At 37.2% G+C, this 24,826-nt stretch overlaps 1 protein-coding gene across 2 annotated transcripts in view; it reads right to left on the reverse strand.

Annotated features, from left to right (window-relative positions):
* Positions 1-1,682: 1,682 nt before the first annotated feature.
* The window catches only part of LOC137386119 (protein Aster-A-like), a 47,976-nt gene continuing 24,832 nt past the window's right edge, over positions 1,683-24,826 (reverse strand). For both annotated transcript variants that reach the window (XM_068072821.1, XM_068072820.1), the window contains 15 exons: positions 24,193-24,267; positions 20,682-20,808; positions 19,101-19,292; positions 18,893-18,962; positions 17,319-17,422; positions 15,187-15,363; positions 14,188-14,319; positions 10,521-10,683; positions 7,901-8,056; positions 7,642-7,763; positions 6,985-7,180; positions 6,638-6,864; positions 5,572-5,726; positions 3,510-3,627; positions 1,683-2,601 (listed from right to left, as the gene is read on the reverse strand). In XM_068072821.1, the coding sequence (XP_067928922.1) occupies positions 2,506-2,601; positions 3,510-3,627; positions 5,572-5,726; positions 6,638-6,864; positions 6,985-7,180; positions 7,642-7,763; positions 7,901-8,056; positions 10,521-10,683; positions 14,188-14,319; positions 15,187-15,363; positions 17,319-17,422; positions 18,893-18,962; positions 19,101-19,292; positions 20,682-20,808; positions 24,193-24,267 (2,110 nt within the window). In that variant the 3' untranslated portion in view covers positions 1,683-2,505. The remainder of the gene's footprint in view (positions 2,602-3,509; positions 3,628-5,571; positions 5,727-6,637; positions 6,865-6,984; positions 7,181-7,641; positions 7,764-7,900; positions 8,057-10,520; positions 10,684-14,187; positions 14,320-15,186; positions 15,364-17,318; positions 17,423-18,892; positions 18,963-19,100; positions 19,293-20,681; positions 20,809-24,192; positions 24,268-24,826) is intronic.

Here is a 24,826-nt window from a genome sequence, read left to right on the forward strand (position 1 = left end):
ACATTTACTTACCAGTTAAATTGTTTCTTAATAACTTGAGATAGTGCTACGCAACCCAACACAAAGCAGCCGACTGCAATTGACCTTATAACCTTATAGCATGGAAAGATTAGATAGATTACGGAAAATTAATCAGCCACTAAAGCAAAACGCTTTTGGATTATTTTAGGATTTTCTTAAAGTTTGCTTCAAAAGCAAAACCTTATCTACTCAAATAGGAAAATTTGGTTGCAACTCTTGTTAGGGGTTTTTCATCTTTTAGTTTCAATTATCAAGATTGTATAATAGAATAAGGGAGTACATACAAACAACTCACCGTGTAAATCTAACATACATACATGTATATCATAATGTCTGCTTACACCTGGCCAACTAGATCAACTGTCGTTGTTTATCAGCAGTTTTTTTATTACCCATTTCAACGTCGGCATTGAACTAATAAATCTATAGATGCAACTCAGGCTCCAAACAATATTGTACACTACTAGAGAGTTACTAAACTGTATCAAGCTGCCAGAAGTAGTTCCACTCCAGTTAGCACTAAAATAGAGTCTTTATGCAACAAAGCATTGCAATGAAATTAGAAATAAAAAAAGTTTGGTCGCATTTTATAGATGCAATGATTCTGGATAGGATACAGATATCTTCATACTAAGAATCCATACCCTTTTGAAATCAAGGGATTTAAATTTCTAATTCAATTATGTTAAGTCGTGCCATGTCCATAAGCATTGCCCAAGACAAACGTTAAAAGCAGGGCTACATTGTGAGAGATTTCAATTTTTCCTTGTACAACGTTACGCTCGGGTCGAAATAAAAAAGCGGGAAAAAAGCTCTTCAAGAAAGCCTCACCTTGAACCCAGATTGTTTTCTTTGTGACAATTTGGTATGCTATGATTGAAATATAAATGTAAAATTTATCTGAACAATAATGAACTTTAAAAAAAACTTCACGACTATGCCACACCTTTCCGACTCGGAGCATTGCCAGTATATATGCAAAAGTTGACTATACCTATCTGTATTTTTTCACAACCATCTTGAAGGGATTCGAGCACAATGTCAGCCTTTTCTAGCTTCTCGTCAGTAAGTTGTTCACAGCGAGCAGCCATCCCTTTCTCTGAGGTATAATGCATTCAAATGAAGTCACATAGTAATCATTGCGCCCGACATCATGCACTACGCAATGATCATGCGTACTTGAGTTTGGGCTGACAATAATTTATACCAAGCAGGTAGAGCTTCAGGTTGCTCTACTAACATCCTTAGCCTAAAAACCGTTAGTTTGTAAGTGTAACATTTTCAAGCTGCTCAGAAATAATGGAAGCTTTAGTTGAGTGCTGGCACAACTATACCTGGTACATCATATAGCTGCTTAACAGCAGTGTCTACATGGTTTGGTGTTTTTGCAGTTCGCTGTAGATATTCAACCATGCTTTTCATTGAACAAGACTTATGATTCCTTGGCAAAGGATGAGCAATGGCTCTTAGCTTGCCAAACCTAATGCTTTATTTTAACAGATACGAACAATGTAATCATGCAAAGACCGAATTAATACATAATTTCAGTATCTGCTCAAGATGTACAGATCATGTGCCTAAAAGTAACAGCTAACCCGATTTGATAGATCTCATATATAGCATGTAAATTATATATATTAAATTATATATAGAACTTGATATAGATTTTGTAAATTCTATATATTATATTTCATATATTAAATTTCTTCCGGCTTATTTCAAGATCACATCAGGCAAAATAGAGTATGTACAAAAATATAACATGAATGATCCAACTTTGTGGAATATCTGTTGAGTTCAAAGAAAATAATTATAGTGAAATTTACAATTTCAAACCAACATTCTGCCATATAAACAACAACTTGATCTTAAATCCTGTGGCAAAAGAGTAAAATGAAAAATAACATCTGATTAGCGTGTAACATTTTGAAACAACAGAATGCTCAAGCACAACCATGACCTAATTATGAATGTAATCAAAAAAAAACAGGAGTGCAGAAAGTTGAGGCTAAAAATGACTGACTCAAGCCAACACAATCTTATCTTAGACGGCTACCGTGATAGCCTTCTGCCTCACCTAAGCAATCACCGGCTTATTGAGGGAATGGATTACTGAATTAGCCAATTACGCATACTTGGACAGCTAAACATTGAAAGACTTTATTTTGGACCTTTTGGAGCTCAATTCAATTCTCCATGTGAGATCAACTCGATTGCTTTCTAGGCTGGACACGCTGCACACTGGTGGTTAAAAACGCAATCATGCAATTGCGCCTAGCAAAAGTTAAAATAGCACTAGTATTTGTAAACATGCTTCAGAGTGTGGGCTTGAAGCAGAAATAAATCAATGATGCTAGAGAAGTCTTGAAGAAGTTGCAGACTACAATACAATATAATGGGTCAGCCTATAACTCATCACTGCCTATCGTCTAAAAAGTGTTGTGGTTGTAGCAACCAATCGCAGCAACCCTGTAAAAAATCGAGTTAGCTTTCTGAGTAAGATTCTGGTAATTTCTCTGGAGAGATGGTAGTGTCTAGAATATTCTGACGAAGTTTTATCTCCTCAATAGATTCTTCTAGCTAAATTGATGAAGAAAATATAAAAATGCAAATTAGTTGAGAAAATGTGAAGCGACAAAGGAGTTGTCAGCTCACAACTTGAAACGTCTGCAGACACGCAACTACCGTCACTGACAACTTTACTTATATGAACACAACTGCATGCATTACCTTTCCTCAATCTAAGTGCCAACTTTGCCTTATGCAACAAATTCATTTTCATCAAAAGATGGCTGATATAATTTTTGCATAACCCATTCATGCAAATCTTTTGATTGATTTTTGCAGTCAAAACTCAACTTACCATCACCTCAATTTAGAAATTTCCGACAAGCAACGTAACATTGGAGAAACCATTTGCTGCGACGTACGAAGTACTTTTCAACATATGATGTCCAAAAATTTTTGTAACCTTTCAGTTTAAGCAAGTTGGTAGATCTTAGACTAAAATGTAAAAATAATTTAAAATACTCAGATTAGGGTAATTCAACTTATTTATTGTTCATATCACGCATCTCTAAGAAAGACTTATTTTACTAACTATTACTTCATTAATTAGTTTTTACACGTAACATAGGAGTTCTTAATTAGTTTTAATTGTTTTATATATAGACTAATAAAATAGTTATCATTGTATTTAGCTTTTACAACCAAGTGAATATTCTATAATGCATTTTAAAAGAGCATTTTCTAACAGATATGGCAGTTTCAATATGCAAAGCAATTATGGGAACAGCTTAACTTCATAAGTTTTAAACTGTTTTAAACTTCAATGTTCTAAAACTAATGAAATTTAAATGAACAAGTCAACAAGTACTAAAAACACTAGCTGAAGAGCAACGAACCAGAAAAATGATAAATAAACACAGATCATGGTGACTAAAATGAACTGAAATCTAGGATAAATATATGCAAAACAGTCATCACACCTGATAAATAAGCTTTGTAGAAGACTCAAGTGTTTCCCTCCAGTGATTCATGTCTTTCTCATACAGAAACTTTTGTTTGTTCAGTAAGTCGACAAGTTCCTGGTGAGTATACATGCCACTGCAACAAAGTATACAGTGTAGTCTAACGAGTGTGTACTACACAGTGTAGTCTAACGAGTGTGTACTACACAGTGTAGTCTAACGAGCGTGTACTACACAGTGTAGTCTAACGAGCGTGTACTACACAGTGTAGTCTAACGAGCGTGTACTACACAGTGTAGTCTAACGAGCGTGTACTACACAGTGTAGTCTAACGAGCGTGTACTACGCAGTGTAGTCTAACGAGCGTGTACTACGCAGTGTAGTCTAACGAGCGTGTACTACACAGTGTAGTCTAACGAGCGTGTACTACACAGTGTAGTCTAACGAGCGTGTACTACACAGTGTAGTCTAACGAGCGTGTACTACACAGTGTAGTCTAACGAGCGTGTACTACACAGTGTAGTCTAACGAGCGTGTACTACACAGTGTAGTCTAACGAGCGTGTACTACACAGTGTAGTCTAACGAGCGTGTACTACACAGTGTAGTCTAACGAGCGTGTACTACACAGTGTAGTCTAACGAGCGTGTACTACACAGTGTAGTCTAACGAGCGTGTACTACACAGTGTAGTCTAACGAGCGTGTACTACACAGTGTAGTCTAACGAGCGTGTACTACACAGTGTAGTCTAACGAGCGTGTACTACACAGTGTAGTCTAACGAGCGTGTACTACACAGTGTAGTCTAACGAGCGTGTACTACACAGTGTAGTCTAACGAGCGTGTACTACACAGTGTAGTCTAATGAGTGTCTACACACAGTGTAGTCTAATGAGTGTGTACATCACAGTGTTGTCTAATGAGTGTGTGCTACACAGTGTAGTCTAATGAGCGTCTACACACAGTGTAGTCTAATGAGCGTGTACTACACAGTGTAGTCTAATGAGCGTGTACTACACAGTGTAGTCTAATGAGCGTGTACTACACAGTGTAGTCTAATGAGCGTGTACTACACAGTGTAGTCTAATGAGCGTGTACTACACAGTGTAGTCTAATGAGCGTGTACTACACAGTGTAGTCTAATGAGCGTGTACTACACAGTGTAGTCTAATGAGCGTGTACTACACAGTGTAGTCTAATGAGCGTGTACTACACAGTGTAGTCTAATAAGCGTGTACTACACAGTGTAGTCTAATGAGCGTGTACTACACAGTGTAGTCTAATGAGCGTGTACTACACAGTGTAGTCTAATGAGCGTGTACTACACAGTGTAGTCTAATGAGCGTGTACTACACAGTGTAGTCTAATGAGTGTCTACACACAGTGTAGTCTAATGTGTACATCACAGTGTTGTCTAATGAGTGTGTACTACACAGTGTAGTCTAATGAGTGTCTACACACAGTGTAGTCTAATGAGCGTGTACTACACAGTGTAGTCTAATGAGCGTGTACTACACAGTGTAGTCTAATGAGCGTGTACTACACAGTGTAGTCTAATGAGTGTGTACTACACAGTGTAGTCTAATGAGCGTGTACTACACAGTGTAGTCTAATGAGTGTGTACTACACAGTGTAGTCTAATGAGTGTGCTACACAGTGTAGTCTAATGAGTGTGCTACACAGTGTAGTCTAATGAGTGTGTACTACACAGTGTAGTCTAATGAGCGTGTACTACACAGTGTAGTCTAATGAGTGTGTACTACACAGTGTAGTCTAATGAGTGTGTACTACACAGTGTAGTCTAATGAGTGTGCTACACAGTGTAGTCTAATGAGTGTGTACTACACAGTGTAGTCTAATGAGCGTGTACTACACAGTGTAGTCTAATGAGTGTGTACTACACAGTGTAGTCTAATGAGTGTGTACTACACAGTGTAGTCTAATGAGCGTGTACTACACAGTGTAGTCTAATGAGTGTGTACTACACAGTGTAGTCTAATGAGTGTGTACTACACAGTGTAGTAACGAACATAAGAAGTATTAAAATGAACGAGTGATCATAATCATGTGACTCGACTAACCTGGTGGAGCTGTCCATTTGCATCGCTGCGTGCCTCGTCTCTAAACTCCAGAGCTTAAAGAAGAGTAGAAGATTAAATATGACGAGGAATATGAGCAGGGCGGACATGACCCGGACCGTTGACGTTATGTAGGCGGCCTTTCGTGACGAGTTCGACTGAAAAGGAAACAGTGTTACCGATCATAAACCAACAGAGAAATATGACAGGTAGTCCAGAGCACTTCTTGTCATAGCCTTGAATGGAGTGATAGAGCATTTAACAAAAGTCACTAGATTAGCGCTATTAGCATGAAAGCTCCACTACGAGTAGCCTCGTTTGACCACGCAGATCTTCAGCTCAAAGTTACAAGAAACGTCCTATATTGTTCCTCGCGATGTTCGTTATTAAAAGGCACCTTTTGAAGAGTTGAAATCTTGACAATAACATTACTGATTCACGTTGTTTTTAACCATGGCATGACAACTATCTCAACGGAAGCAGTAACATTACTGATTCGCGTTGTTTTTAACCATGGCATGACAACTCTCAACAGAAGCCGTAACATTACTGATTCACGTTGTTTTTAACCATGGCATGACAACTCTCAACGGAAGCAGTAACATTACTGATTCACGTTGTTTTTAACCATGGCATGACAACTCTCAACGGAAGCAGTAACATTACTGATTCACGTTGTTTTTAACCATGGCATGACAACTCTCAACGGAAGCAGTAACGTTTTTGTCATTTAAAATTATGACAAGTTTTTTTAATGGTAGAAAATTACTGAATTAGGTGAAAAGGTAAATTAAGCAAAAATCAAACAGATATTTTGATGCCAATATCGGCTGTAGCATTGCTGCCGGCATCTAAGCAAAACAATGGCCGGTGTAGCCAAGCCTCAAGCTATAAAACGGAAGCTTGCAGAGCTAAACTCATAAGGAGTGTGTGTAATGTACAGACTTTGAAAGCTGGAAACCTGTGAAATAAGAAAAACTTTCTATAAACACATTTGCTCTCTAGTTGGCAGTTTCTGAAAGAAGCATACAAGCAAATAGCTGTGAGGCTAGCAGAAAGTTGAACTGACCTCTTGATGTTGTTGACTGCTAGGCTGTGATTTACCAGGTACAGTGCCGTTAGATAGGTGAATTGAGTGCCTACTGTGAACGGAAGCAGCCCGGTGTCGTACATATCGCTTTTTCTTCCTTGGCTGCTCCCCACTCGTAGCCATCTTATCAGATTCTCGACTCAATTTTTCCGTTAAGGGTTTAAAATAACTGTTTACTCCATTACGTACATTCTTATCGATGACGGCTGCAAAAATATTTGGATCAAATCGGTTGGACATATAAGTGTGTTCACATCACCAGGACTAAATACAGCGCAGACAGAAATGAAAGCTATGCGTAAAGGTTTATAAGAGAAGGCACAAACCTTTGACAAGAGCAAAAACTGACTTCATATAGCATATTTTTGTGCGGACCACCACATGGCATGAAGACTTGGTGATACGTGATATACAGTATCTATTCCACACATAGAAGTTATCACCATATGGCAGGGAAGGGTCGCTCAGACTCTCGCAGTCAATGCAATAGAAAGAGCCAGGTTTGCTCTCTGCTCTCATGTACTGCAAGAGACATGCAAAGCGTCGATTACTAATAATAGTTCGGCCATCAGTAGCATTGAAATTCAAACTGTAACTAAATGAGTGCCTGTATTTTATATTTAAATTCAATTTATAGGTATGTGTTAAATATATATTACTAGTTTTTGAGCATGAAACTGAAAACTTACAAAAATTCCAACTCGTGCAAACAAATATTTGATAACAAAATTTTTATGACATGAACATAAGATCAACTGAAAAAAGTTGTGAAATGACAGGAGTTGACTAGTTCATAGCATACATAATATATATGACGAGACTGAGCTTTAGAGATATGAAACCATTTTCCATCTCAATACTGTTGCAACAGTATTGAGATGGAAATATGCAAATATTTGTAGCAAATATGACCCAATTTCGCCATCGACAAACCAGCTAATAAAGCCAAAGCGAATACCTTCACCTTACGCGCAGTTTCATACCTGTGTCTCAGTAGAGCGTGTTGACTTGGGTCCAAATGAAGCATTGACAGCAATAGTAAAAGTGTTCTCTCTCCGCCTCACGCCTTCAGCATCAGGTTCTGACCATTCACCCAGGTTTATATCTAAACAAAATACGTGGTTACTCTACCGGAGAGTATTCAGCGAGCGACCAGCGCATCAGCCAGTAAATCGATTACTAACAGAGGAAGTCTGAGAGTAGAACAGCCAATGTAATGTATATATTAAGAGAAAAGCATACCAGTAGTGCCTTGTGAATCGAGGAACGCAGCAAAGAATGGTGTGTCGGTAAATAGTAGGTCAAAGAGCTGATTAACGGAGAAGTTGACCTCCAGGTCAAGAGTAACCCAGTCAGAATGCTCATGAGCGGAGGGACACTGCACCGCCTCTCCGTCACCTAGGAATGCGAAACAAAAGGTTATAGTAAATACGCAAGGCTACACATACAGCAGTTATTATTCAGTTACGTGAAGAAACCAGCAATGACATTGTAATTAGCCACTGGGTCTTTTGACTAATTGCTCACTCTGAAACAAATGCTTAAACCTGTGAAGAATATAAAAGCATTGATCATACGATAGCGGCCTAGCAAACTGTCATTTTTCAATGGGACTTCGCCTGACCCTTGCACTTGACCTCACTTCAACCTATCAAGCAATTGTACTGCCCATTGACCAACATAAGCAAAATCGCAGGCACTGATTGCGGAGCAATTCAACACTTTCAGATATGTACGTAGGTATATATGAATGTAAGAATGTATTTAGTATATAACTCCCCGGTGTCACAGCAGAAAGCCTGTGAGTCTTATAAACTTATGCTCGCTCTATTTACATACTGTATATAGCAGTTGATGGCTGCTCAGTTGAGTCCGAGCGACCCTTCCCTGCAGTTGACGCCAGTAGAGCTCTATCTGCTCTCTCACAATATGATCATATCTGTAGTCAAACCGCGCAGTTCTGCTTTTGTTCTAGCCATGAAAATAAATAGCTACCATTCGCCAGATCTCAATGGCACAAGAAATAAAACTAATATTTTTCACTCGCTGCATCAGTCAGTGAGTTGTCAGCAAATGGGCATGGAATAACCATTGTAGTTCGTTTGTGAGATATCTATCCATTCCTATAATATGCTAGCCTATGACTGCAAACCTTGAGTTGAATGTGTTCTGTTATCAATTAAATAGATACAATTTATGAGTAGCAACATTGTACTCTTCACTCAGACATAACAGGTTGACATAACATCAAAACAGGTTGTATTAACGAAGCCATTTTACGTTGTTGCCATTATTGTCCTAGTTCAACTTCCTCGGAAAACAAATGGGACCACATATTTCTGCTCTGCGAGTGTGCAGCAACGAAGAATACCCTAGTTCACAGTGAGGCCAACAGCCAGCACTTTCAGTCTTAAATAGGTTTAACCTAAATGTCATTTGGTGCTCTCCACTGGCCAATGCAAGCATGATATCATGATAGCGTGAGCATTTGATATCACACTGCCAATCAAGAGAAACCTCATGTAGGCTTTCTAACGAGTAAAAACACATGTTTTTATTACAAGTAGATCTTGAGGAGAGTCCCACATAAACAAAAGTCTATACTCAAAAGGGTGTGTATCTATATGTATATATATTCAGTTCATTTGATTGATATCAACATATTCGCCTATGCTTAATTCTTGTGGCTTTGTTGCCTCACTGTTGAACTCGTCTTTTTTTTACCAAAACCTAACATAGATAATTCCTAGCCTATGTCTGATAATTTCGAGACTACGTCTGTTTGTTAACAAACTCACAAGATTTGGGAGGTTGACACCTATAGCTGAATATATTCTGAGGCTGCATGATGTTGAGTACCTGTATACATGTAATTAATTTTCCTCAAACACTCGTGCAAGATACAATATTCAGGTGCAGAATAACATCAGCGATTAGTGATGGCGGCGATAAACAAAATATCTCATATCTATCGATGACCTATTTGATGACCTATTCACAAGAGTGACATGAAAGGTTCACGCAATGTCAACCTTTATACATTTTTGTTTATGTTAAAATCCAGTTTAGATTTGCCTTCCCATTCTGATCATCGTGAAACTGTGTTGATATGCCTAAGCAATACTTCATCTAGGCATATATGGTAATAACTTGGAAACCAAATGCTATTCTCGATTTCTCATACATCTAGCGCAGACAATAACAAGATTATCAAACAGGTTTAATAAAAACAAGATGATTGCTTGTATCGATAGATAGTGGCATGCAACAAACCTACAACATTTTTCAACTTTTTTAGTAAGATTGGTTTTCTTAAACAGGAAACTGATGTAGCTATGATGCTGCCCATTGCATCATCCAGCAAATAGACAGCTAAAACTCATGTTTGGTGTTACTATGCATTACAACGCTTGCGCAAACAAGCACAACAAGTGTGAATTATGTGATGAATTGCTCTTGCTCAACACAAAAACTGTTCATAATGACATTTGTAACATGCACAGTGTTTGCTGCCGTCAAAGCTACCTTGTAAACCTTTTTGCTTTATATTTTGTATTAAATACGACATGCTTATTTAAAAAACAACACCTGAAAAATACTAACTTTTTTATAGAACTAAAGTTTAGACATTTATCAAACAGATTCCAATTACCCATCTAATATTTCACTATGACAAACCTTACACATGGTCTTGTATATCAATATGTTTACATATATTTGTAGTAAATACAATCATAAATTTTATATTTAGAACCGCAGACATCAATTTCTATCATTAAACTTCTAACAATTTCTATCTAAACTTAATTAAACTTGAGAATTACTCAACCTGATTATCAGGTAGAGTGGCACAAGCACTTACCATCATCGTCGGTTTCTGTGGAGTCTGTTAAGTCACTAGAAAGGTCTTTAGAGACATCGTCTAGCTTCCTGTCTGTTCCCGCGACAGCGTCCAGCGCTGCTGTAGAAGGCATGGCTGATGAGAGACCGTTAGTGATGCCTGTATTGTCGCTGCCAGCAAAGCTCTACAGAAACACCACACGCTACTTTAATGGAAACTTGCAGTAAACTGCTTCAAACGGGCGCGAGCCAACAAGTGACAAATGCTCGCACTCACGCAAAGTTTAAAGACGCGCATTGCAGCTCATCTGGCGACCTTCGACTTCCTTCCAGAACTACGATAGCGGGAGCTCGATCAGTGCCAAAGTGATTAGATTTGCATTGGCTGCTGGTTATTGATTTTCTGCTTTCATAGCTTTGATTGCAAAACTTGCAAGATTAAAAAATACTTTTAAAATAAATATCTGGCTGAAGCTGAACAATTAAGCTTCAACAAGAGATTTACCCTAAAACCTTTATTTGACTGCCACTTTGACATTCTTTGATCTTTACGAACCCATAATAGCGAGTGATCAGTAGAAAAGTTTCCACAAAACCGTACCAATGATGACTCGCTTACATCAATAATAATTAATTCTTCAATTGTTGCTGTTCGTATCGAAGTTCTTTTTTTTAACTCCAAAGCTTACAGATTTTTTGTTAAAACTTTGAAAGCAATGCCACAGAAATAATTATTAACTGTATCAGGCTAATAGAAGTTCCCCGTAAAACGCTGTCGTGATGCTTTGATGTACATGTATGTGAAAAACTGTTTACAATTACGATGGAATCTGTACTACTATCTTCAGACTATAAAAGTTGTGCTTAGCGTGCATGCATCTAAATGTTTATCATTACATTCACAATAAGTTTTTCAAATAGCAACGCGTAGTTTTGCTCTGCTACAAAAATTGTTTAGCCGCTCATATGAACTAGTTTAGCAGTGCAGACGAGTTGAGGTCAGCAGACACTGTAGAAGGTATTGAAAAGCAAGAAGAAAATAAAATGGTGCCAAACGAATGCAACAACAAGAACGCAACTGGCCGAGCAAACGATGCAAATATTTTTGTTTCAAAAATATAAATTTCTGTTTCTGCATGTATTGTTTACGTCACTTATTTTTTAATATGCATTGGTAGCATTTAATAGATTGTAATTATACAACTTATAAACAAATTTGCTGATTTATGGCATATTATTGGATTGCATCATTGCGATTATCTAAACTCGCCTTACAATGAATAGAGGCTCATAACTCCTCTTCTATTGCGCATGAAATACCAGTTTTGACTGCAAACTGTAGCAAACAGAGCAATGAGCTTTTATGCAGCATTATTAAATACAGTTACAAAAAAGAAAATATGCCATCAAATTTAGAATGAAATAAAAAATTTAAAGCTCCGACAAATTGCAAAGAGGGTTATAAGAGGATAATTGTAGAGCATTGTAGGGTAATTGTAAGCAATAGATATCAACTGGTAGAGATATTTTTCAGTTACTCAATGCATATATATTTAGAGATCTACAACCAGTTAAAAGTAAGTTAGAGCAGGTTTCCTGCATCCAAAAGAGTTAATGTCGCTCCGCTCGAAAAAGAGTGCAAAATATAGGCGAGATTCGTTTTGCCCATAAAATGGTTGAATTTAGCTTCTCAAATTATGACGAGCTATTAAAATGATATACCGCCACCCTCTATTTGAATGTTACCTTTAATAAAACGTCACTATAGGGGAAGGTTGATTAATACAGCGCCATGGGGTTCAAATAGAGGTTTTACAGTATTTACTCCATATTGCAGTCAACGATGACACAAAATGGGTTTGTTTTTTGATTTTCAATATGGCTATTATTATTGAGAGCATTAATGGTTCATTGATAAGTCAGGTCCCTTACTTTTAAAACATACTTAGTATTTGAGCAAGTAAAATATGATAATGGTCCAAGTATGGTTATGAGGCATACTACACATATGAAGCATACTCTTTCATTGGCTGTTTTACTGCTACCCTTCTTACTACCTGTGTTTTCAGGTTTTATTCAGCTTTAATAGATATTCACCTAAACCATAACTACACCTTCTAATAGCCACTATTACTAGTACTGTAATTAACTAGGTAATATATTTTTCTAGCTTCAAGCGATATATCACAGGTTGTGGTAAGTTGAACTAAGCCGTGACCTTACAGAAAGACTGCGCTTGTAAGGCTAGGACCTTTCAAACAGTGTTCTAGTTTTACCCGCTAGTCATCCATTGGCAACAGTCGAGAAAATCACATTCCAATGTTGAACGGATAATTTAAAACATAAAATTGAACCTATGAGCTTAAGACGACTTCTTTGTTATGTCATACAAACAACTGAATACATGTAATTCAGCAAAGGACCATCACAATATCTCATTTAACAACAATGTTAAATTTTACTGATTTGCCCGCAATAGACCAACCTATTTTATTGCAATGACATAAGATTAGTGGCTAGTTAACGCTGGTGTGCTAACTGACCACCAATCTTAAGAACACATAACGACACTACCTATAGCTACCTCACACGGTATGTTAACACTGGTGTGTTATCTTAGGATTGGTGGCTAGTTAATACTGGTGTGTTAACTAACTACCAATTTTAAGAGCACATAATCACACTACATGTACCTCACAAATCTCTTGCCACTTTTAAACACACATGTAAACAATAGAACTCTTAAAATTACCATCACGAGTGATGTTGTCCCGTCTATAAGCTCGGAGTGAATAACTGTTTCTAGTCAGGCAGTGTTAGACAACCGTAGCACGCATTATTCATTAACAACTCACTAGCCAATGAACTGTCTAGTAAAACTGGATCACATTCCGAACTGTTTTGGAAAAAAACTCATGCTTCAGTAAGCATGCATATAGCGGTCAAGTGCTAACTAACCTAACAACAGAAGGCAGCGTTAGTGAATTAAATTTAATTTCCAGATTTCAGCTAACGAACAACAGCTAGAGACGTGTAGTGGGTAGCCAACTACACGAGCTACAACAAACCATTTTAAATGAACACTATGTTAACCTGACTCTAGTAGCTTTTACTAACTACTACTAACCAATAGCTAGTAACGGCAAATAGAGCGGTAAGCAGTCTCGTACAAACAGCTTGTGACAACAGAACAGTTGTGGAACTGAGCAAATAGGCTAACTGGTTTAACAGCGACTAGCAGAACTAGCAGACGATGTTGATGCTAACCATCTTGTAATTATAAATATACAATCAAGATATTCATAGCTTACGACCAGCTTTGTTCTGAGGACCCCATGACTTTCAAAGGCAATGTGAACACGACTCACAATTACCTAGATACATGCATTGCTTATTTAATAACTACATAGGCATCATCAGGGCGAAATGAATAATAACCAATTGCATGGACATCTGGGGGAAAGGACAAACCAGACAATCACTTAGTGTATGAGTGATGCCTGCGTAGACATATACAGCACGGAGTGATGTGCATATACACTCGCGATAGACACACTGACATCTGCGGCACAGGGATATAGAGGTACGTACAAACACAGACATCTGCGGTGGCAGACGTACAGTAGCACAACGACGCATGAAAAACTTGATAGATTATAAATACAAGTACTGACATTGCGGACACTCACGCAAGTATCTGCGGTTTGCTGGGCATCCGAGTCCTGAGTGGGAGCCTCATAGTCATCATCACTTTGTGTGATGCCAAGCTGACTGCCATAGAGTTCATGAATAAGTTGCCATACCTGCTGCTGATTCATCACCTGTGTAAAAGCACTCCAAATAAAGCAGATTTACACTATCAATATCAAAATGTGTGGTTAGCTCACCAGTGACCCGCATAATGGTTGCATTATGGAATACACCAGATTACATGTTAATAAAAATTGTCACAGAATAAATCTAATAGACGAGCAATGTGTGAATGAACGCACAAAATAATGATAGCTTCATAGACGGAGGAAAATTGCTTAAAATACATTGCTTAAATTGCATCTATTCCGATTTGTGCAAATCATGAGCTTTAGGTTGTTGTGCAAACAGGAAACAACAGATATGGTGGAAATGATAATAGTTCAAATAAAGAAATATTAATCATTGCAGGGGAGAAGATGAGTTAGTTAGCATTCGGGAGCTTTTTCAAATGTCACAAACGGCACGACGAATGTCACTAGTCTCATGCTGGTAAATCTGATGACAGAAGACGTTATGGAGTGAGTTTTATTTCCGCTTCAAAACCATGCAGAAACTCACCAAATTCAATGCGTGATAATGCGCCGACAATTCAGTTGCTCGGTTAAACTCGCGGACAAGTTAAAAAAATATACTGAACAAAATTATAATTATCGAAAAATTAAAAGCCAGAAAAAGGATAACAGTGAATAAACAGGATAAATACAAGCCGATATAAGAACATCATAATAACCAAAACGACCAGAGCATAGCTGTGACTATTATGCAACAGCTGATGGCAAGCCTGAGCTAGTAGTGAGCCACGACAGGTTGGTTCACTTCCTTCAGCAGAAGGAGAGTGAAAAGTGTTTAAACGAGAGCCAAAAATTGAACAAAACCAACCCTAAGCTTGACAATGTCATCTACTATATTTAAACAAGCAAAAAGGTTTATCCTACCTTATCGAGAAGAGAATTTTGCCAGACTCTGAACATGAGAAGATACGTCTTGTCTCGAGAGCTGAAGGATGAGAATGAGTACTTGTCTGTAAGAGTGTTGATCTGTATGGCGTTGGGAATAACACGTGCTGTCTTCTCCTTTGTTATGGACTTTATTTCCTTACACTCAATCATCACCTGTATCATGATGAGCATTCTATTGAAACAGTGCTAGTTACAGAAAGGTGCAAGACATCCAAGCAACACTTTTATTCCTTAACAATTCTGTAATGGCTATGGTATGCCATTAAGTGAGCCAGCAGTTTCCCATTTAGTAGATGAAACACCATGACAGGAACCTCAAGATAATAATAAATTGGTTAATGAATTCTCAACTTGTGACTTCTAGTGCAGTCATGTCCCAGACAGACAATTTGTTAACAACTTGCACGAACCTACCTAGGGAATAAGCTAGGAAGAAGAATAAGCTAGGTAGTTAGAGAGTATGAACACGTGTAGACAATTCTCCAAGGATCACGGTGCATATGAGACAAATATTTAGATTAGCTTCTCCTCGATCACATTAATAAAAAAAGTAAACTAGAAATTCCACTGTCATACAGCCCACGACCAAAGTGATATTGGAAGAAAAAGAAAGGGTACTGATGGTTGAGAAATGCAATATTAGCAGTCAAATGGTACTGCAGTGAAGTAGGATAACTGCAATGGTAGCTGTAATGTACTGGGTGTGGGTGTTATTATATACAACAAACAGCAATAATGAAAGGAAAAGATTATATGTTTATATCCCTCCCCTGCAATAGGAGACATGCAATATTGGCCAATATTAGAAGTAAAATGCACTGATATTATTAGAATAACCAATATTATTAACATAGTAATAATATAAAACCAATGCACAATTTTGTTTATATTTCAAAACGTCATAGCTAACAATATCACGAAGTTGTGATATTTATATAGATTTTTAGAAATTCTGTACTACGTAGTCATTGTTCTGTAGTCATCCAAACTTATAATTAGTTATTGTAATAATCTCGTAACCGTTAGAAAAAATATCATCATTTTCTTTACTTACATTGCGTTGGATATCAGTTAGAATACCAAAGTACTCCAAATTGTCTAAAATGTCAGTTACTTTTAAACCGGCAAAAATGAAACGATTTCAGTACTCCTAACTTAATTACAGAAACCATCGGCAATTTGAAAATGCTATAGACTGGTGAAACGTGCACGTTATTTTTTTCGTGAAATGCGCACGACTTAATCGTTCTATTCTCTGTCGCTCGGCGTTTTAATTTCCGGTCTTAACTTTGATAAAAGTGAGGCTTAACAAGTTGTAATAACGATTTTTGGCCAAATAAATCTGTCTATTTATGTATAATCCGATCAGATGGGTTAGTTTTAGGAATTTGAGGTAACCTTTCAAAGGCTTGGTAACATATTTAAATAGGTTTATATGCGTTTTGTATCATTATTATACTTAAACGACTTTACAGAAAAATAGTTAAATTTGTTGATAGGATTTCGTTACAAGGGTTTGGTGACGGCCGTTAACGGATAATTTTTCGGGAGTTGTATGCACATGTGCATTTATCATAAATCTTCCAAACCAATCGCTTCGCTCGTGTTTGGTCGTGGGATAAAATCAACAATCTCAAAAGAAATAATAGCTGCCAACAAAATGATTGAAGAGAAACCACGAGGAGATGACTGCAATGTCAGCAGCCTTTATGGCTGTCAAGGAGACCAAAGTTAGGCCTGTGAACACGAATGTGAGCAGCACTCATATGCCACAGTGATAGCGCCGGCATGTTGACGTTGGCGAGCAATGCTTTGGTATAGCTTGTATCTCAACACCAATGCCAATTAGAGCAAATGGTAGTGAACGTATATGGATAGAATTTTGAATCGTGGTAAAACAGTTGCTGGCTTGAACGCGATAGAACAATGGCAAAAACAGTCTCTGGAACTCACAGTGAAAACAAGTATAGCAGAACAAATAGCAGGCAGGAAAGAGATACAGTAGGCAGCAAGGAGTCAAACAACGCATCATCAAGTCACGAGATAATACCGATAAGAGGTGGAATGAGTGAAAAATGAGTGCACTAGAAGGAATGTGGTAAACATACCGTGGTCTCCCACTTGAAGATGCTCGCGTAGAAACATATCCAGTTCTGACTCATGTAGAGTCTACCATGCACAAGTATATCCTTCTGCAAGGCGCACGAGTAGTCTGCAAAAAGTAAAACTTGAGATACCAGATATGAACACTGCGCAACACTTCTAATTCAAACCTTGAAATAATTTTGACGATTTCATATGTTACGTAAATGGGATGTTTCAATCATCCAAAATATTAGTCTCAATACGAAACTAACTGAAGGTGCTTTTAATTACTATATAAAGTCAGTTGACATAATTATAAGATGCCTGATACTTTAAAAAACTGTATTAGACTGGGCTTTGCCTTGGTTTGTTACCATACTTGTATATAAAACAATAATCATATCTTTTGATAAAGATATCTTTTGCTTGTATGGCAAAGCTAGTGTCTTTGAAGATACTACTCTGAGCAAAACACTCCCTAAAATCTGTTTCATCAAGATTAGACATTACTCATGCTCTCATATGATGCGAAGAGCATAACAGTCATGACAGTGTTTGTTCAGTCTGAGATAAGCACACCTCTTTTCAACAACCACTGTGCAAATAGTAACTCCGACGATGATGATCAAATTAAGGGGGACAAAAAGAGTTATGCATCTAAAATGTTACAAAATTGGTGTATTTTTGTATCTCGCATATGAAAAACCATATATATTTTTAAGTTGTTATGGCATAACAAATCTATATTTTACAAAAAAACTTGAGCTATTAGCTTCTACAACTCGGAAAGTAAATGACATCTGTATTTTCGGTAGGTAGATTTTTAAATGTTATTCAAACATTCAGTGCAAAAACAACATCATGATTGTGAAAAATCACTGAAAAACTGGTTTCTAATGATAAAAACATTTCTAAAAAAGAAGCGGTCACGCACGTGCAATGTACTCTAAAAATAACCAAATATACTAACCTAAATCACGTTTATTTAACACGTTTTAAAAATTCTTTGCGTTACTCAAATTAGAGAAACACAAGACATTTTTATGGCTCATTGAGTCAACCATTGCTTTGTTCCAAATTTCTGCTCTTCACTATAACTGACAGAATTTGTTGGATAAAGTTTATAAAAGAATAAGGGACAAGGTATATAAAGTAAAAATGCACAATGACAACCCAAAATATTAGATTGATTGATAGAAAGGTTATGAGTATTAGGGAGACTCGTGACCGTTCACAAAATTCTTTCTTGCCAAAGTTAAATAGCTAATTGGTGAATGGGCTGCAAACATATCCTGAACAGTTGTCTATTATTAAATACCAACACGAAATTGAGAGTTGTCTTTTATTTCACACTGCCAGACTCAGGGTATGTAGTAAGCAACTCTTTATACCCACAAACTCTATTTAAATAGTAATTGATGAAACGAAGTGAACGCGCTTGTAAGAAGCAATATTGCACTATTTGAATGTTTGGTAGACAGGTATTCATTTACAATTGTATGTAACGAATGATAAACACAAAATCAAATGACTGATGATAGGTAAGAACTAGTGTGACCCTGAAGGCTAGTAGCTATCAAACAGAAAACTAACATACCAACAAGCAGTCTCTCATCTGCTGGGATATCTTTAAACAGTCGGTGAAACTCCTCACACTTTTGTTTATACTAAAATAAGTAAAGCGGGAGTCATATGGTTGAATGGTCAGGTTACACTACAATGTGAATAATCAATAAAACTCCGAGTGTAGATTTATGCATTACGAGATTCAGTGAAAGGTATATGTTTACGAAAAAATTGCTTACAGAATACGAAAACCAATTTGTTTTGCGCTTGTTAAAACTTGAGTTGAGAGACTTTTCCCCCCGGGGAGTGACTGGTGGGAGAGTGGGATGGCTGCCGGGTGACTGACGACCATTCAGTTGAGGTCGATTGTTTGGTGAGGAAGCTCTCCCGCTAGACAGTTCATCTCTGTGCGGCGTGGAGGCAGCCGACCCCTACAACAATACAGATATCTACATGTACAATGGAATGTAGGAACAGAAAGTATCGAAATATATTGACACACCACAATGTTTTATAGCGCATAATAAACGTTGAGTTAATCCAGGTATTGAGCAATGATACAATTAAATTGTCTCTTCTAAATGATCAGTACACTATCTACATTCGGTAAAATATAACAAACTTCGATTATAATACAATTATCCTGATAACAAAAGTAATGACAAAATTTGACAAATCGACTTAAGTGCATTGATGCAAGGGAGGTAATTCCAAATCACTCGCTGAAATTCAGCAAAATTAAGTTTGTGCAGCCTACAGGAAAAACCTAATAGAAGGAAAAGAAATTCAAAGTTGGTGCTTTGGTTTCACCAGTTTTATATTTGAGTAAGATGCCATTTGAAAACTGACAAAGGACAGATTACCAGGAACAATCATAGCCCATCATATTCTATCTCTTCTTGCACTAAAATATTTAGCTTAAAGTTTCCGACAGGGCTAGGCAGTCTGCTGGCAAAGACTGCTACTCTGAACATGCAATGGGGCCATTTGAGGTTTGAACCACCAACAACTGCTATTCTGAATATGCAATGGGGCCATTTGAGGTTTGAACCACCAACAACTGCTATTCTGAATATGCAATGGGGTCAATTGAGGTTTGAACCATCAAAAATCATTCTTGAAAATTTTTAAAAAGATTGTGTATACGTAAAGACACATGGTATGAACTGCTAATCATCTGCTGATTGGAATAAACACTGACTTTGACAACTTCAACTGTTGGGTGAACCTTTCGGTGTTGTTAGACAGTAAAATGCTATGCTTGCTTTCTAAATACTTAGATAACAATAGAGCAATAATAAAAATAGATTTACACCTCAACAATCTTAGATTTGATAACCCAGAGTTATACTTCTAGTAGCATTTGTTTTTTGCTACTGATATTAGGGTAATTTAGACAAGACTCTACAAAAACTTCTGACAAAAATCCAGCGAGGTAACATTCATCACTCATCATAATTCATCTCATAATTTTTTGTTAGCAAAATTAATATTTGGCTAAATGACAACGATCCACATTTTTTGTTGACAAACATGCTTAATGATTAGAATACTTTTGGTATAACAGACATAACAACACAGCGCTTTTCAACATTCTTTTTGTAAATGCTGCTGGGTCTATTTTGGCACAAGCAGACAACTCCCATTAAAAAACCAAACTGTTAACTTACTTTTTGCTTTATGTAAGCGCAGCATTCATTGACAAAAAATTCCATGTTTGCTAAAAAACAAAACTGTTTTTCGCACTACTTTTGACTTGGTTCTCAGTCTACCACCGCACCATCCGAGAAAACTGTTTGAGCCAAACCATAACGACTTACATGCGGAGTGCTTCGAGTCAGCAGAGATTCTTCACCATCGGAGTCTAGGGAATGAGGGAGTGGTAAATCAAGAGACACTGACTTAGATCTCAACGAGCCAGCACGCTGGAGCATTGAAGGTGACTCACTATCAAATAACAAACATGCTTTGTCATTAGCAAAGGTGAGATCCTTTGTAGATAAACAGCTTCAGTCGAAAGTAAGGCATGCCAAGCCATAGAGACTAAATCTATTTGTGTTGAGTCCACCGATGCATCATTACTTCTACACTAGCACTCAGACAGACTCGAGTATCGTGAGAGATCGAGAGATGTAATAGCTATCTGCAAAGTTATTCCAAAATTGTTAAAGCGGGCGATGGGTGCAGGGGTTAGTGTCGGTCTACCAGGGTGAAGGTCGTGGGCTCGAAACCCTTACGATGCAATATTTTTTCCAACCCCCGACTGCGGCCTCGGAGGAACACGAATTCTATTGTAGTAAAGATTACCAAGAGATTTGCAAAGCAAAATCCTGCCATGATTCAGATAGAAGAGTCCCGAAACCAGACTCTAAATTAGCTAGAAATATCATTTCATAAGATGACAAGAATCTGTACCGAGTATGTTATACATTTCAAAATGTAAACTCGGTAGACAATTTCTGAAAGTTGACTGTTGACTTTCACCGATGCATGACTCCACAATTGCCTAGTGACTGCCTAGTGACTGCCTAGTGACTGCCTAGTGACTGCCTAGTGACTGTCTAGTGACTGCCTGGTGACTGCACTAACTCTCATTAGTGTTTAGCACTCTCACTCTCCGCACTACAGCTGATCTACTGATAGCACATCGTTACTAATAGTCACATTCAACAGTTAAGCTCATAGCAGTCAAAAATGCTTTTTATGCTTCCCATCCTTCTGATTTTCTGATGGAAAGACTGGGCCTAGTTGTATGCAAAAGACAGCTAAATGAAATAAAAATTATTATACATTTAACATTTCAATACCTCTCTCTTGCAGTCGGTGTCTACAATGACTGTCCTATCATTTTGCCTCAACACTGACTTCCATTTTAATGTAGCATAATTGAAAAGGTGTAAGGAACGAAAACAGTAAAGCATGGATTCTGATGTATATAGAATAGTGGAATGCAAGATGCAATAATACGCTGTAAGATACAGTATACTGGTGTTAAGGCATGACAGTACACTGTGAAATACAGTAGTTTACTGTTACAGGTAGCAGTTGTAAATAAAATGAAGAATTGTCCAGTACTTTATGCTATGTAAGAAGCTGTTGCACATTGAGTAGTTATGGCTATAGACCCCATAATAACACAGATCTAGACAACTCTATGGACCACATAATAACACAGATCTAGACAACTCTATGGACCACATAATAACACAGATCTAGACAACTCTATGGACCACATAATAACACAGATCTAGACAACTCTATGGACCACATAATAACACAGATCTAGACAACGTTATAGACCACATACTAACACAGATCTAGACAACGCTATGGACCAAATAATAACACAGATCTAGACAAAACAGGAGGTGCAGAACATGCACACCTCTTAGCCAGAAAATATATTAGTTGTAGCACCAAGAGGATGGTATAACAACTGATTCACTGTGATGAGCCAGCAATCATTGCAGGGATCACTCATCACGTAGCTAATGATGTGTGACATGTAAACACTCATCCCAGCACACTTGAAAGTTGCCAAAATTGACTATTTTACTAATGAGGCCAAACACTTACAAAAGACACCTTCATCAGACTTCATATCAAATCTGACTTTAATTCAGGAGCCGCTGCGTTTGCAACATATTTGGTAGGGTCAATGTTTTATTCCGTAACTATTCTTGTTTATAGCTGACCAAAAATACATTTAAGGTTGTTGTCCGATTCCCTAAGCGTAAAGCTGATGCGTTTGCGTGACAAGCTAATTATTAGTGACTTGAAGATACGCAACGAGCAAGTGTTGATACCGAATCATATCTAAAAACTTGGAGTTATCCCCTACCCTCCAATCTAAATTATATGCAATATACACCGTAAGAACTTTATCAATTATCGGATAACTCAATAACAATTTTAGCATTCACCGTAAATGCTTTTTTATGGTTGCCAGTTTCATTGGTGCATACTTACCTAACTTACCTACTACTTACCTACTCCTACCTCTACTAGTTACTTCTCACCTACCATTATTATGCACCCTAACCATCTCAAAACTACTGTAAGTCTCTATTTTCAGGAGCCTGCGATTGCAATTCAAACATCATACCCCTGATCTATACACCGTATTCGTAGGGAAATATACATTATATTGTGTCGGAATAATGATTATTTTAACAAATACTAAACTTCCTCCAAGCAGTGTCTGCTAGATTATACCTACAGTGCAACATGCCACACAGTTTGTTTTGAGACCTGTATGAAAATCCTTAGGCACACTATGTAAATACATGCCGAGCGGAAAACAGCGAAATGCTTGACATGTAGTCAGAATCCATTATGACATAAGAACACGAGGATGCAGAGCTGATGTAACATAAATTAGCATAAGATACACGAGCATGTTAATCACTAAACTGTGAGCTTCCTCGTATCACATATCCAGACATTCAATCAGGGTTTTTAATATTCCATAACCAACACAATATTCATTATACATACAGTAAACGCAGTTACGACGTAATAATAAATTAAATTTTGTATGGATTTTACATTATACGAACGGTAAAATACATGTAAATTGCCTAATCCGTTCCAAGATCTTCTCAAACTCACCGTTTTGGTCCTTTAAGAAGTAAATAACTACACTTGACTGTTTAATTTAATGGCTGTACAATAACTGTAGTATTATTAGTTTGTATCGACAACTTTTCATTTTTTCTTATCACTTTCACTTGGTTGAGTTTATGATTACAGTAATTTTATGTTAAGTTAAGGGAGCACACACCTTATTTGTTAACTTAAATCGTTTTTTTAGCTTTTTTATACAGCAAGCTGTAGATTACAATAAAAAAACTGTGTCTGCGGCCAGGGTAAATGATAAAACATCGCTTTTAACGACTCCAACTTACAACATTCAGATTGGTAGACCAACACTCAACACCTGCACCAATTGACTACCTTTATTTTTAAGTTAACAATGAGATTCTCATTATTTAAATCGAAAGAGAGAACTTGCACCGACTTGCCACCTTATGTTATAGAGTATTTTTTTCATAATACAAAGCAATAGGAGCGTCTACTGTGCTTATAGATGGTACAAAACGGATGCCTTGCCAAACTATGATTTTTTTCCTTGCATCATGATGAAAGAGGAACTTCGCATAACTAATCCTTGCCACCTAGCCATCACACTCTTACTTTACCTTTTGACCTCAAGCCCATTCTCCCACATTACAAAGAGGAAACCTGCCAATCCAACTATAACCCTTGATGAGTGCACTAAAGATTTGTTTAAAAAGTAGAATACAATCTAGGAAATAAACAATTACTAACATTGTCGATAATTCTCCTTCATCTGAGTCTTCGTCACGAGCAGTCAGCTCCTCGCTTTCCTGCTTGTACTTTCTCCTAGATAAAGAAAAGAAATTGCTTTTGATTCCAACACGAACCTCTGTAAACACGTTTATGAGACCAGAGATCACAGTTAGTGTGCCGGAGAGCACTGATTGGTGAAAGCAAGACATTGGTGAATACAAGGAAATATGACCAATATTTCAAAAACTTTTCTTTGTGCAACAAGTGATAGTTTTTTACACAATAACTGCAACATTCTTTTGCATGATAATTAACCAATGTTCAACAACAATCTTTGATGCAAAAATTTTATGCTTTTACAGGTATTGAGTTTTATGAAAATCTACATCTTCAAAAAGAGTTTTCATGAGCTTAAGTGACCTTGACATTATCGCTGGGTGAAGGGATTTTTTCAGCGCCCGTCTAAAAGATTTCAAAAAGAGTTTTTTTTGCAAAAATCCACAAGTCTTCATAAAGAGTTTTTCCTAAAAATCATAACTTCTTTTGAAATCTTAGGAACACGCACTAGACAAATCCTTTCACCTAGCAATGATATCAAGGTCACGTCAGGGTTGCTGCAAACTCCGATCCTCCTACTAACAAAAGAAATTAG

This window comes from Watersipora subatra, chromosome 1 (genome assembly GCF_963576615.1).
Source record: "Watersipora subatra chromosome 1, tzWatSuba1.1, whole genome shotgun sequence".
Lineage (NCBI taxonomy): Eukaryota > Metazoa > Bryozoa > Gymnolaemata > Cheilostomatida > Watersiporidae > Watersipora > Watersipora subatra.